Here is a 15,997-nt window from a genome sequence, read left to right as displayed (position 1 = left end):
TATTTAATAATTTTTCTACAGTATTTAGGTCTGCAGAATCACCTCTGTGTTGGTCTATTCCATTTGCTGCAGTAGCACAATGTTTTATGTACTATTTAGTTAAACTTTTAATAGTCTTTTTTTTACCATGAAAAATCATTTGTGAAAAAGGTAATAAAGAGTTATCTTATATATTACAGACGTCAATAAAAAAAAAAAGAAGGTAATTACATCCTACGCCTTTCATGTCTCCATCTAGTCATGCATGTTAATCTATGACTTAAACTCTGCTAAGTTTTTGGTTTTCCTGGCTGATTCAGGCAACCCATTCCATTCTCTAATGGCACTAGGGAAATAGAAGCACTTGTATAATTTGTTCTAGCTTATGGAATAAGAAATGTGCCTCTATCTTTGTGTCTGAGTATTTCATTGGGTTTTGTTTTTCTAATTAAAAATTGTAGTTCAGTGTTTTATATATTATAGCTACTTTACTTTTTAGTCTTCTGTCCTGAAGTGTCTCTAGTGATTTGACTAATGGTGTTACTCTAATCAAATGTTAATATTTGTTTGCTCTAAATCTCCCTTGTAAACCAAACATTGAGCATATGTGTGTCACACTTAGGCCTGACCTTTCGGCAGGTTTGTAGTGTCATTGTTTACATAGCACCCACGACTTGTCTCCAATAAGCTTAGTTCATTTTCTCTATCAAAACAAAATTAATTAAATACGACTAATTGATTCACAAATCGAATGATTTTTTGATTCATTGTCGTCGAGTATGATCTTGTATGTAAACTTTGTATGTAAACTTTGTATGTAAACTTTGTATGTAAACTTTGTATGTAAACTTTGTATGTAAACTTTGCATGTAAACTTTGTATGTAAACTTTGTATGTAAACTTTGTATGTAAACTTTGATGACGATTGGAGGATTATAAGTGCACGAAAAAGGGATTGAAAAAAACGAAACATACAAGATAGAAGGAAACACGCAAGTATATAGGTCTGTGACATGAGTATATAGGTCTGTGACATGAGTATAGGTCTGTGACATGAGTATAGGTCTGTGACATGAGTATAGGTCTGTGACATGAGTATATAGGTCTGTGACATGAGTATAGGTCTGTGACATGAGTATAGGTCTGTGACATGAGTATATAGCTCTGTGACATGAGTATATAGGTCTGTGACATGAGTATAGGTCTGTGACATGAGTATAGCTCTGTGACATGAGTATATAGGTCTGTGACATGAGTATAGGTCTGTGACATGAGTATATAGCTCTGTGACATGAGTATAGGTCTGTGACATGAGTATAGGTCTGTGACATGAGTATATAGGTCTGTGACATGAGTATAGGTCTGTGACATGAGTATAGGTCTGTGACATGAGTATATAGCTCTGTGACATGAGTATATAGGTCTGTGACACGAGTATAGGTCTGTGACATGAGTATATAGCTCTGTGACATGAGTATATAGGTCTGTGACATGAGTATAGGTCTGTGACATGAGTATAGGTCTGTGACATGAGTATATAGCTCTGTGACATGAGTATATAGGTCTGTGACATGAGTATAGGTCTGTGACATGAGTATAGGTCTGTGACATGAGTATATAGGTCTGTGACATGAGTATATAGGTCTGAGACATGAGTATAGGTCTGTGACATGAGTATATAGCTCTGTGACATGAGTATATAGGTCTGTGACATGAGTATAGCTCTGTGACATGAGTATATAGCTCTGTGACATGAGTATATAGGTCTGTGACATGAGTATAGGTCTGTGACATGAGTATATAGCTCTGTGACATGAGTATATAGGTCTGTGACACAAGATTTTGTGCTAAGTAAATAGATGGTAGCCTAGAATTTCTATTACAAATGAAAAAGCGCAGTTCCGAAATTTGGAAATCAAATAAATTTGAGCATTTTAAAAGGATCTTTAATATTTTCTTATTGTGAAAAATGTTTTACACAATTAACGAAGATATAATGTGTCTAGGACAACGACTTGAACGTGTGTGATGGTACGACAAGAATTATTATTCGAAATCATCCTAAAGGGATCTAATCTTGTTTATATTTCAAACGTTAGATCTAGTTCTCCAGCATTCAATGTATTGTAGAGAAAGTTTTGAAAAAAAATAGTGTTAAAAGACCTGTGACAACTAAGGAAAGTCAGAAATGAATCGATAAAACCACTTATTGATCTTACAATTCAAGAGATTGGTAAAGTGCGCATGAAAATAAAGACAAGGTAAAAAAGAAATACTCCAAGCAATATTCACAGCCAAAACTAATGACGTCAGATATGATTGCATTAATAGCATGTACGCAGATTTTAACTTAGGGCAACAAGTATCGGCTTTATGTCTGTGTAATGTCAATGCTGTTTATCAGTGACTGAATCATTAATTGGAATGTGTTATGAAGTGTTTGTGTGGTGGGGAGCGGGAGGGGGTCTGGGAGTAGGAAGACTAGAAGCGGTTGATTTCCCCTGTCGATAACAAATGAGGATCTCAGCAACAAAATAGGTGCTGACATTTGACCACAAACATTACTTTGATATGAGGTAATTAGAAATCTATGTTTCAGTACACTCAATAGTTTTTGACGTATATGCCTTTAAAAGATATTTAAGTTTCTCATAATTTGTTCTTTTAATTAGGATCTTTATTACTAGATCTACTTTTTAGAAGTCTCTCGTAGCATAGAAAGGTTCAAGAACAGATAAATGCTAGAAGGAATTCGAAATTGTAGTGGTAAATGATCTGCCACACCAAAAACTACAGAGATTCAAGAAATGAACGAATTGACTATTGGGTCAACTAAAAAAAAAAGCGAATTTCTAGCAAAAAAATACGTTTAGGGCGTACTTTACAATGTTAGTATTTGTAAAAATGAAGTCGAAGACAAAGAACATTGTCAAATTAGTCTCTAGGGATTTACAGACAATTTAAAAACCATAATGTCGTCAATGCGTGTGCAACTTAAAACAAAACAATGAAAAAAACACACATTCTATATATTTAGACATTTAATTCATGGGACTCATCGGGATGCTTTTAGATTACTTATCTTTGATTCTTTCACTAACTAACTTTGAGATTTCTCTATCTTTGATTCTTTCACTTACTAACTTTGAGATTTCTCTATCTTTGATTCTTTCACTAACTAACTTTGAGATTTCTCTATCTTTGACTCTTTCACTTACTACCTTTGAGATTTCTCTATCTTTGACTCTTTCACTAACTAACTTTGAGATTTCTCTATCTTTGATTCTTTCACTAACTAACTTTGAGATTTCTCTATCTTTGACTCTTTCACTTACTAACTTTGAGATTTCTCTATCTTTGATTCTTTCACTAACTAACTTTGAGATTTCTCTATCTTTGATTCTTTCACTACCTAACTTTGAGATTTCTCTATCTTTGACTCTTTCACTAACTAACTTTGAGAATCTCCTATCTTCATTCTTCTGTCTGCCCCATTTCCAACTTCTTTTGTCTGCCCCATCTCCAACTTTTTCTGTCTGCCCCATCTCCAACTTTTTCTGTCTGCCCCATCTCCAACTTTTTCTGTCTGCCCCATCTCCAACTTTTTCTGTCTGCCCCATCTCCAACTTCTTTTGTCTGTCCCATCTTCAACTTCTTTCTGCACCATCTCCAACTTCTTTTGTCTGCACCATCTCCAACTTCTTTCTGCACCATCTCCAACTTCTTTTGTCTGCACCATCTCCAACTTCTTTTGTGTGCCCCATCTCCAACTTCTTTTGCCTGCCTCATCTCCAACTTCTTTTGTCTGCCCCATCTCCAACTTCTTTTGTCTGCCTCATCTCCAACTTCTTTTGTCTGCACCATCTCCAACTTCTTTCTGCACCATCTCCAACTTCTTTTGTCTGCACCATCTCCAACTTCTTTTGTGTGCACCATCTCCAACTTCTTTTGTCTGCCCCATCTCCAACTTCTTTTGTCTGCCTCATCTCCAACTTCTTTTGTGTGCACCATCTCCAACTTCTTTTGTCTGCCCCATCTCCAACTTCTTTTGTCTGCCTCATCTCCAACTTCTTTTGTGTGCCCCATCTCCAACTTCTTTTGTCTGCCTCATCTCCAACTTCTTTTGTCTGCACCATCTCCAACTTCTTTTGTCTGCACCATCTCCAACTTCTTTTGTGTGCACCATCTCCAACTTCTTTTGTCTGCCCCATCTCCAACTTCTTTTGTCTGCCTCATCTCCAACTTCTTTTGTGTGCACCATCTCCAACTTCTTTTGTCTGCCCCATCTCCAACTTCTTTTGTCTGCCTCATCTCCAACTTCTTTTGTGTGCCCCATCTCCAACTTCTTTTGTCTGCCTCATCTCCAACTTCTTTTGTCTGCACCATCTCCAACTTCTTTCTGCACCATCTCCAACTTCTTTTGTCTGCACCATCTCCAACTTCTTTTGTGTGCACCATCTCCAACTTCTTTTGTCTGCCCCATCTCCAACTTCTTTTGTCTGCCTCATCTCCAACTTCTTTTGTGTGCACCATCTCCAACTTCTTTTGTCTGCCCCATCTCCAACTTCTTTTGTCTGCCTCATCTCCAACTTCTTTTGTGTGCACCATCTCCAACTTCTTTTGTCTGCCCCATCTCCAACTTCTTTTGTCTGCCTCATCTCCAACTTCTTTTGTGTGCCCCATCTCCAACTTCTTTTGTCTGCCTCATCTCCAACTTCTTTTGTCTGCACCATCTCCAACTTCTTTTGTCTGCACCATCTCCAACTTCTTTTGTGTGCACCATCTCCAACTTCTTTTGTCTGCCCCATCTCCAACTTCTTTTGTCTGCCTCATCTCCAACTTCTTTTGTGTGCACCATCTCCAACTTCTTTTGTCTGCCCCATCTCCAACTTCTTTTGTCTGCCTCATCTCCAACTTCTTTTGTGTGCCCCATCTCCAACTTCTTTTGTCTGCCTCATCTCCAACTTCTTTTGTCTGCACCATCTCCAACTTCTTTCTGCACCATCTCCAACTTCTTTTGTCTGCACCATCTCCAACTTCTTTTGTGTGCACCATCTCCAACTTCTTTTGTCTGCCCCATCTCCAACTTCTTTTGTCTGCCTCATCTCCAACTTCTTTTGTGTGCACCATCTCCAACTTCTTTTGTCTGCCCCATCTCCAACTTCTTTTGTCTGCCTCATCTCCAACTTCTTTTGTGTGCCCCATCTCCAACTTCTTTTGTCTGCCTCATCTCCAACTTCTTTTGTCTGCCCCATCTCCAACTTCTTTTGTCTGCACCATCTCCAACTTCTTTCTGCACCATCTCCAACTTCTTTTGTCTGCACCATCTCCAACTTCTTGTGTCTGCCCCATCTCCAACTTCTTTTGTCTGCACCATCTCCAACTTCTTTTGTCTGCCTCATCTCCAACTTCTTTCTGCCTGCCCCATCTCCAACTTCTTTTGTCTGCACCATCTCCAACTTCTTTTGTCTGCACCATCTCCAACTTCTTTCTGCACCATCTCCAACTTCTTTTGTCTGCACCATCTCCAACTTCTTTCTGCACCATCTCCAACTTCTTTTGTCTGCACCATCTCCAACTTCTTTTGTCTGCCCCATCTCCAACTTCTTTTGTCTGCACCATCTCCAACTTCTTTCTGCCTGCCCCATCTCCAACTTCTTTTGTCTGCACCATCTCCAACTTCTTTTGTCTGCACCATCTCCAACTTCTTTCTGCACCATCTCCAACTTCTTTTGTCTGCACCATCTCCAACTTCTTTCTGCACCATCTCCAACTTCTTTTGTCTGCCCCATCTCCAACTTCTTTTGTCTGCACCATCTCCAACTTTTTTCTGCACCATCTCCAACTTCTTTTGTCTGCACCATCTCCAACTTCTTTTGTCTGCCCCATCTCCAACTTCTTTTGTCTGCACCATCTCCAACTTCTTTTGTCTGCCCCATCTCCAACTTCTTTTGTCTGCACCATCTCCAACTTCTTTCTGCACCATCTCCAACTTCTTTTGTCTGCCTCATCTCCAACTTCTTTTGTGTGCCCCATCTCCAACTTCTTTTGCCTGCCTCATCTCCAACTTCTTTTGTCTGCCCCATCTCCAACTTCTTTTGTCTGCCTCATCTCCAACTTCTTTTGTCTGCACCATCTCCAACTTCTTTCTGCACCATCTCCAACTTCTTTTGTCTGCACCATCTCCAACTTCTTTTGTGTGCACCATTTCCAACTTCTTTTGTCTGCCCCATCTCCAACTTCTTTTGTCTGCCTGCCTCATCTCCAACTTCTTTTGTCTGCCCCATCTCCAACTTCTTTTGTCTGCCTCATCTCCAACTTCTTTTGTCTGCCCCATCTCCAACTTCTTTTGTCTGCCTGCCTCATCTCCAACTTCTTTTGTCTGCCCCATCTCCAACTTCTTTTGTCTGCCTCATCTCCAACTTCTTTTGTCTGCACCATCTCCAACTTCTTTCTGCACCATCTCCAACTTCTTTTGTCTGCACCATCTCCAACTTCTTTTGTGTGCACCATCTCCAACTTCTTTTGTCTGCCCCATCTCCAACTTCTTTTGTCTGCCTCATCTCCAACTTCTTTTGTGTGCACCATCTCCAACTTCTTTTGTCTGCCCCATCTCCAACTTCTTTTGTCTGCCTCATCTCCAACTTCTTTTGTGTGCCCCATCTCCAACTTCTTTTGTCTGCACCATCTCCAACTTCTTTTGTCTGCACCATCTCCAACTTCTTTCTGCACCATCTCCAACTTCTTTTGTCTGCACCATCTCCAACTTCTTTCTGCACCATCTCCAACTTCTTTTGTCTGCCCCATCTCCAACTTCTTTTGTCTGCCTCATCTCCAACTTCTTTTGTGTGCACCATCTCCAACTTCTTTTAGCTGCCCCATCTCCAACTTCTTTTGTCTGCCTCATCTCCAACTTCTTTTGTGTGCCCCATCTCCAACTTCTTTTGTCTGCCTCATCTCCAACTTCTTTTGTCTGCCCCATCTCCAACTTCTTTTGTCTGCACCATCTCCAACTTCTTTCTGCACCATCTCCAACTTCTTTTGTCTGCACCATCTCCAACTTCTTTTGTCTGCCCCATCTCCAACTTCTTTTGTCTGCACCATCTCCAACTTCTTTTGTCTGCCTCATCTCCAACTTCTTTCTGCCTGCCCCATCTCCAACTTCTTTTGTCTGCACCATCTCCAACTTCTTTTGTCTGCACCATCTCCAACTTCTTTCTGCACCATCTCCAACTTCTTTTGTCTGCACCATCTCCAACTTCTTTCTGCACCATCTCCAACTTCTTTTGTCTGCCCCATCTCCAACTTCTTTTGTCTGCACCATCTCCAACTTCTTTCTGCACCATCTCCAACTTCTTTTGTCTGCACCATCTCCAACTTCTTTCTGCACCATCTCCAACTTCTTTTGTCTGCACCATCTCCAACTTCTTTTGTCTGCCCCATCTCCAACTTCTTTTGTCTGCACCATCTCCAACTTCTTTTGTCTGCCCCATCTCCAACTTCTTTTGTCTGCACCATCTCCAACTTCTTTCTGCACCATCTCCAACTTCTTTTGTCTGCCTCATCTCCAACTTCTTTTGTGTGCCCCATCTCCAACTTCTTTTGCCTGCCTCATCTCCAACTTCTTTTGTCTGCCCCATCTCCAACTTCTTTTGTCTGCCTCATCTCCAACTTCTTTTGTCTGCACCATCTCCAACTTCTTTCTGCACCATCTCCAACTTCTTTTGTCTGCACCATCTCCAACTTCTTTTGTGTGCACCATCTCCAACTTCTTTTGTCTGCCCCATCTCCAACTTCTTTTGTCTGCCTGCCTCATCTCCAACTTCTTTTGTCTGCCCCATCTCCAACTTCTTTTGTCTGCCTCATCTCCAACTTCTTTTGTCTGCCCCATCTCCAACTTCTTTTGTCTGCCTGCCTCATCTCCAACTTCTTTTGTCTGCCCCATCTCCAACTTCTTTTGTCTGCCTCATCTCCAACTTCTTTTGTCTGCACCATCTCCAACTTCTTTCTGCACCATCTCCAACTTCTTTTGTCTGCACCATCTCCAACTTCTTTTGTGTGCACCATCTCCAACTTCTTTTGTCTGCCCCATCTCCAACTTCTTTTGTCTGCCCCATCTCCAACTTCTTTTGTCTGCCCCATCTCCAACTTCTTTTGTCTGCCTCATCTCCAACTTCTTTTGTGTGCCCCATCTCCAACTTCTTTTGTCTGCCTCATCTCCAACTTCTTTTGTCTGCACCATCTCCAACTTCTTTCTGCACCATCTCCAACTTCTTTTGTCTGCACCATCTCCAACTTCTTTTGTCTGCCTCATCTCCAACTTCTTTTGTCTGCACCATCTCCAACTTCTTTCTGCACCATCTCCAACTTCTTTTGTCTGCACCATCTCCAACTTCTTTTGTGTGCCCCATCTCCAACTTCTTTTGTCTGCACCATCTCCAACTTCTTTCTGCACCATCTCCAACTTCTTTTGTCTGCCTCATCTCCAACTTCTTTTGTGTGCCCCATCTCCAACTTCTTTTGCCTGTCTCATCTCCAACTTCTTTTGTCTGCATCATCTCCAACTTCTTTTGTCTGCCTCATCTCCAACTTCTTTTGTGTGCCCCATCTCCAACTTCTTTTGTCTGCCCCATCTCCAACTTCTTTTGTCTGCACCATCTCCAACTTCTTTTGTCTGCACCATCTCCAACTTCTTTTGTGTGCCCCATCTCCAACTTCTTTTGTCTGCCCCATCTCCAACTTCTTTCTGCCCCATCTCCAACTTCTTTTGTCTGCCCTATCTACAACTTCTTTTGTCTGCCCCATCTCCAACTTCTTTTGTCTGCCCCATCTCCAACTTCTTTCTGCCCCATCTCCAACTTCTTTTGTCTGCCCTATCTACAACTTATTTCTTCATTATCTCCAACTTCTTTCTGCCCCATTTCCAACTTCTTTTGTCTGCCCCATCTCCAACTTCTTTCTGCCCCATCTCCAACTTCTTTTGTCTGCCCCATCTCCAAATTCTTTCTGCACCATCTCCAACTTCCTTTGTCTGCACCATCTCCAACTTCTTTTGTCTGCCCCATCTCCAACTTCTTTCTGCCCCATCTCCAACTTCTTTTGTCTGCCCCATCTCCAACTTCTTTCTGCCTCATCTCCAACTTCTTTTGTCTGCCCCATCTCCAACTTCTTTCTGCCCCATCTCCAACTTCTTTTTTCTGCCCCATCTCCAACTTCTTTTGTCTGCCCCATCTCCAACTTTTTTCTGCCCCATCTCCAACTTCTTTTGTCTGCCCCATCTCCAACTTCTTTCTGCACCATCTCCAACTTCTTTTGTCTGCCCCATCTCCAACTTCTTTTGTCTGCACCATCTCCAACTTCTTTTGTCTGCACCATCTCCAACTTCTTTTGTCTGCCCCATCTCCAACTTCTTTTGTCTGCCCCATCTCCAACTTCTTTCTGCCTCATCTCCAACTTCTTTTGTCTGCCCCATCTCCAACTTCTTTTGTCTGCCCCATCTCCAACTTTTTTCTGCCCCATCTCCAACTTATTTCTGCCCCATCTCCAACTTCTTTTGTCTGCCCCATCTCCAACTTCTTCTTTCTGCCCCATCTCCAACTTCTTTTTTCTGCACCATCTCCAACTTCTTTTGTCTGCCCCATCTACAACTTCTTTCTTCATTATCTCCAACTTCTTTCTGCACCATCTCCAACTTCTTTTGTCTGCCCCATCTCCAACTTCTTTTGTCTGCCCCATCTCCAACTTCTTTTGTCTGCCCCATCTCCAACTTCTTTTGTCTGCCCCATCTCCAACTTCTTTCTGCAACATCTCCAACTTCTTCTGTCTGCATTATTTCTATCTGTACCATTAAGAAACACTTTTACTTTTTTTTTCAGTTGTTTATTAAGATGTCTACAAAATATTTTAAAATTGTTGTATTTTAAATTATTTACACTTTTTGATTTGGAAAGGGAAAAAATTCTGTTTATTTTTTATATTTTTAATATAAATCGTTTTCAAACAGAAACATGCCATCATACAGCGCCTTCCACAGTTTTAGATTTCCCGTTTTGTATTTTTTAAAATTAGATGTTGAATGTGTGTTGAGTGTTGCCATAGTTTCAAGGAATTGGCCTTCAAGCTTCCTTTATCAATACCGCCCATCGCGACCTTAGAAATTGATTATTGATCTTTTCTAATATTTATCAATAATTTTATCAGGGACAATGTTTAACCTGGCCAACTGTTTCTGCTTCGTTTAATGAACTTTGAACGTTACACTCGAGTTGAGCACATTGTAAACACAAAATGTGTAAGAACTTTGTTTTAGACGCGATGAACTGTACTAATGGACTGAAAAAATACTTAGAACTAATTGTGTGCCCTGCAATGGTGTACATACACAGAATATTTACTTTAGAAACTTCTCAATGCGATGTCTTTGTGACATTGTTGTACTTCAATGTCTATACATAAATAATATGCTGATGTACATTTAATATCTACCATATAAAAGTCTTGGTCTTGATGATTCACTATCACTAGGCCTTTCGCTTGTCGTGTTTATAGGTCACATTTTGTTTTCTTTTCATTTGGTTTCTGTCCAATTTTGTCAAAATGAAAACATGCACAAAAAACAAATAAAACAACAACAACATCTCCAAAGAAACAAACAATCAATGAACAAGGATGAAAGGTCCATGATCACTACATCCATGATCACTACATCCATGATCACTACATCCTTGATCACTACATCCTTGATCACTACATCCTTTATCATTACAATCATTCGTCTATTTGTTGTAGGTCTGGTGAAAGATCTCGATGTTCATAAATTTGAGAGCGCCACCAAATATTTAACATCTCACGAGACCTACATCTTAGTACAGAAGGTTAGTGACCTCTCATTTGAACCAAAGATGTAGATCTTTATCCACAGGTTCTCACAAAAGTATTTGAAATGTTGGTTAGAAAGGATCATAGACTATATTTAGAAATGATGTATAAACTAGTCGACTATGAATTTTAAATTAGAAAGCTAAGTTAAAAACTATTTATTGAATTTAAAATTTATTATTCAGGAAACATTAATGTACAGAAATAGTATATATATATATATATATATATGTATGCATACTAATTTTTGGTGAGCTGAAAGGTGATCGACGTAACAGAGGCGCCCCACGTAAACGCTTCAAAGACCAACTTAGGCGCCAACTTGCCTTAGCAGACATAGAAGAGAGCACCTGGTTGCATGCGGCCTCAGAACGAGACAGCTGGAAGTCACTCACAAAGGCCGCGGGATACACATTTGAGACCAAAAGAAAATCTGATGCCGAGGACAGGCGCAGACGGCGAAAAGAAAATCTAAATCCACCTGTAGACAATGCTTATGCTTGCCCTGGGAGTGGCAAAATATGTAAATGCTACAGGAAATTATACCAATAAAAGAAGACAAATGAGTTTGTACTTTTACAAGTCAACACTCTGGCTGGCAAAAAGAAGGAACTCCTCAATACTGTGAAGAGACAAAAGCTTAGCTTATTTGGTTATAGTGTAAGACATGACTCACTATCAAAAGTCATCCTTCAAGATACAGTGGAGGGAGCACGAAGATAAAGTCATCCTGGCTGGTTAGATAACATACAAGAATGGACCGACCTCTCTCTTAATATCACGCTTCTGACCAGTACAAGTGGAAGGAATTGTCACAGCAGCCCTACGACCAAAATTAAGGGACAGATGAACGCAAAGAAGGAAATGATCAACATAGAAGAATACAAAACAGTTCACCTGTCCGACCTTGTAGGGCAGAGGATGTAAAGGTCATCTGTCAGACCTTGTGGTCTATAGGGCAGAGGATGTAAAGGTCACCTGTCAGACCTTGTGGTCTATAGGGCAGAGGATGTAAAGGTCCCTTGTCAGACCTTGTAGGGCAGAGGATGTAAAGGTCATCTGTCAGACCTTGTGGTCTATAGGGCAGAGGATGTAAAATCCCTTGTCAGACCTTGTAGGGCAGAGGATGTAAAGGTCATCTGTCAGACCTTGTGGGCAGAGGATGTAAAGGTCACCTGTCAGACCTTGTGGTGTATAGGGCAGAGGATGTAAAGGTCACCTGTGAGACCTTGTGGTCTATAGGGCAGAGGATGTAAAGGTCACCTGTCAGACCTTGTGGTCTATAGGGCAGAGGATGTAAAGGTCACCTGCCTCTGTGGCCAGAAACGATGACATAGAAGGGAGAGCAAAAAAAAAAGGAATTATGTGAATTTAATTTCCGTTATTGATCTTTGTCGAAATTTACATAATTGTGATGGTATTTTTATACAAGAAACATTGTGCTTCAAAAGTCAGACATGAAAAGAAACACAAATTTCGCCGGTTTCGTTCATTGTGAATGTAATTTTTTACTCTACATTGTAAAAAAGTGTGATCTAAAAAACAATCAGTTTTTTTTTTAAATATTTAAAAACTTTTAATTTGACATCTTTCTATTTTTTTTTGGCCTTTGTACAGATCTAGTGCACATTTTATTGCACAGTGCGTTATGTGCACATTTTATTGCTCAGTGCGCAATGTGCACACGTGTAGGGAGGAGGGCATCTGTTTTGTATTGCGCTCAGCAAACCCAATTCTGCTGGTCGCCAAAAAGTTTCTACTAAACTTCTTCTAGATGACACTCCAAAGTTCATTACGTCCTACGCATTCAGTCATCAGTTTTCTCCTTAGCAACAAAATAAGTGAACAACTTTTTAAATGTACATGAATAAATGATCAATGAAATTTTCTTGAACTGATGGATCTTATTCTTTTTCTTCTTTAGGAGCTCTTAACAGCTGATGGAGAGTTCAATTCAAATCAATACACGTATGTGCCTCTATTAGAAAGGTAATTTATATAGATTTAGAACTCAATACAGTATGTACGTCTATTAGATTAGATACAAGCAATGTCGAGCTTTCCCTTCAGATGTAACTCTACCCGACATTCAGAACTATTTTCCCTTCAGATGTAAATCTACCCGACATTCAGAACTATTTTCCCTTCAGATGTAACTCTACCCGACATTCAGAACTATTTTCCCTTCAGATGTAACTCTACCCGACATTCAGAACTATTTTCCCTTCAGATGTAGCTCTACCCGACATTCAGAACTATTTTCGCTTCAGATGTAACTCTACCCGACATTCAGAACTATTTTCCCTTCAGATGTAACTCTACCCGACATTCAGAACTATTTTCCCTTCAGATGTAACTCTACCCGACATTCAGAACTATTTTCCCTTCGATGTAACTCTACCCGACATTCAGAACTATTTTCCCTTCAGATGTAACTCTACCCGACAGTCAGAACTATTTTTCCTTCAGATGTAACTCTACCCGACATTCAGAACTATTTTCCCTTCAGATGTAAATCTACCCGACATTCAGAACTATTTTCCCTTCAGATGTAAATCTACCTGACATTCAGAACTATTTTCCCTTCAGATGTAAATCTACCCGACATTCAGAACAATTTTCCCTTCAGATGTAAATCTACCCGACATTCAGAACTATTTTCCCTTCAGATGTAACTCTACCCGACATTCAGAACTATTTTCCCTTCAGATGTAAATCTACCCGACATTCAGAACTATTTTTCCTTCAGATGTAAATCTACCTGACATTCAGAACTATTTTTCCTTCAGATGTAAATCTACCTGACATTCAGAACTATTTTCCCTTCAGATGTAAATCTACCCGACATTCAGAACTATTTTCCCTTCAGATGTAAATCTACCCGACATTCAGAACTATTTTCCCTTCAGATGTAAATCTACCTGACATTCAGAACTATTTTTCCTTCAGATGTAAATCTACCCGACATTCAGAACTATTTTCCCTTCAGATGTAAATCTACCCGACATTCAGAACTATTTTCCCTTCAGATGTAAATCTACCTGACATTCAGAACTATTTTCCCTTCAGATGTAAATCTACCCGACATTCAGAACTATTTTCCCTTCAGATGTAAATCTACCTGACATTCAGAACTATTTTCCCTTCAGATATAAATCTACCTGACATTCAGAACTATTTTCCCTTCAGATGTAAATCTACCTGACATTCAGAACTATTTTTCCCTGTTGGAGATTTTCTCGATCAACGAAACAATGTCAATGTTGCCAAAGACAAAACTGAGCCACAAAAAGCTTTGAAACTTTGTGCAGTGCAAAACAAAGTGGACGACTAGAACTTGTAGAAAGAATTCAGTTTATAAACACTTCTTTTATTCTGCACACCAGATATAAAGATTGCTATTTATCTGTTTGTTTTCCTCGCCATATAGGTGAAAATGTCTAAACATAAATCACATGGGCACATACAAACGAAATATTCCTAAATAGTTTGCACTAGTTTCTAACTCTAGCCTATATATTCCATAAGGTTGTTAACGTGAAATGTCACCAGATATTCCAAACACTTCCAAAACTGCAACCCAAATGTTTGCATCAACCTATTCCATACATTTCTCTTAGATGTCTATTAAACACTACAGACAACTCCAACGTTTTCACGATTTTAATCTACGCACCTATCTATGTTCCCAGATACTCAGAACTGTTTCCAAATTACAAGATACATGTCCAAGAAGTTGAAGGCCTGCGGAAGAAATCTCGAGTAAAGACCGGAACTAAGTCTCCAAGTCCTGCTGGGAAACTTATTGGTCGTGGCAAGAAAGATGGCGCCATTAAGAAGGCGACCAGAAGAAAATGAATAACACATAGTCCATGTTATTCACTTTGTTGTACTTTACCAACCTTGACATATCTAGTAATAACTAGTTTGTACTGTTGATCATGTATCAAATAAAACTTGTGTAACTTTATAAACAACACAACTTCTTGAAGATTTGAACATAATACAATGCCAGATGTTACATAAACTTTTTTTTAGTTCAAATGGAAAGAATTTTAAAACAGAATTATTTCGAATAGTTATTTTTCTAATTTCATTAATTAGATAAGGAATGGAATAGCCATACTGGCTCCAATATAGGCCACAAATGTAGCCTAGGTTAATTTTATACTCGCTTATCTTACCATTAGCACTAGAAGTATTACCTTATACTTCTTTCTCAGATATAAACGTGAAATGTCCAGCTTATCTCTACTATATCCAATCCTAAAATGTTTGTTACCGACAGGCCCTACTCGTTTTCATTTCTAGCATTTACACGAAAGTAAGGGAGATAAATGATTCATTGATTTCTTTTTTAATTCAACATCGCGCTCTCAATGATTCTCTCCCTTATTTCCTTCACATTGCTCTTTGTATGATACTAACTACTTTGTATTTATATATATACAGAATAACGTTGTATTTATTACATAATGTTAACAACAAAAGATCTTGATAGATCTATTGATAATTGAGACAGTTGTATTTCCATGCAACATATTCGCCAAAAATTGCTTGTGTAAATAGAGAACTAACTGAGTAGACTATCATCGTTTTTGTGTCTTTTTTTTTGTTTCACATTGACATTTTGTAAACTGTAGAATAGTGCTACAGCGCTTTAACAATAAACAAGAGCAAATAGAATTGTGGACGGTTTGTCTACTAGTGATTTGGGAAAAGCAGTCATAGTAATAAATTGCCTTTTGACCTTTCAGCCTGTATACAATGGACACATGACTTATACACAACGTGATAATGACTGAGTGATGTACAGGAACATTTGATTAGCCCAGCTCTAAGTACACTTTGTGGTACATAAAAACAGTGACAATAGGAATTCAAGCTTGTAGGCTGGTAAACGCACCAACAAAAACATTTATATCTCTTGGAATCTTTGGGCTTACATAGGAAATAAAGATAGTGTCTTTCGAGAGAATCCCAATATCAAGGACTTAGTTCGTGTACAAACATGTGTCTACAACAGAGGACAATAGGCAGCCTGATGATCGTCAAATTTGAACAATTCCTGAACTATGTTCACTTTAATTGTTGTGAAAACAAGTAACGGTTACGTTTGTGTCTGATAATAATAATAATT

The 15,997-nt window shown here is 39.3% G+C and overlaps 1 protein-coding gene across 1 annotated transcript in view; it reads left to right on the top strand.

Annotated features, from left to right (window-relative positions):
* LOC106053243 (uncharacterized protein CXorf65 homolog) overlaps nucleotides 1-15,446 on the top strand; it is a 34,906-nt gene extending 19,460 nt beyond the window's left edge. The window contains exons 3-5 of the mRNA XM_013208766.2: nucleotides 10,768-10,853; nucleotides 12,782-12,846; nucleotides 14,550-15,446. Of these exons, the coding sequence (XP_013064220.2) occupies nucleotides 10,768-10,853; nucleotides 12,782-12,846; nucleotides 14,550-14,715 (317 nt within the window). The 3' untranslated portion in view covers nucleotides 14,716-15,446. The remainder of the gene's footprint in view (nucleotides 1-10,767; nucleotides 10,854-12,781; nucleotides 12,847-14,549) is intronic.
* Nucleotides 15,447-15,997: the final 551 nt, after the last annotated feature.

The sequence above is a fragment of the Biomphalaria glabrata genome, chromosome 3 (assembly GCF_947242115.1).
Source record: "Biomphalaria glabrata chromosome 3, xgBioGlab47.1, whole genome shotgun sequence".
NCBI classification, from domain to species: domain Eukaryota; kingdom Metazoa; phylum Mollusca; class Gastropoda; family Planorbidae; genus Biomphalaria; species Biomphalaria glabrata.
Note: the sequence above shows the minus strand (reverse complement) of the source record. Positions and strands in the feature narration are given on the sequence as shown.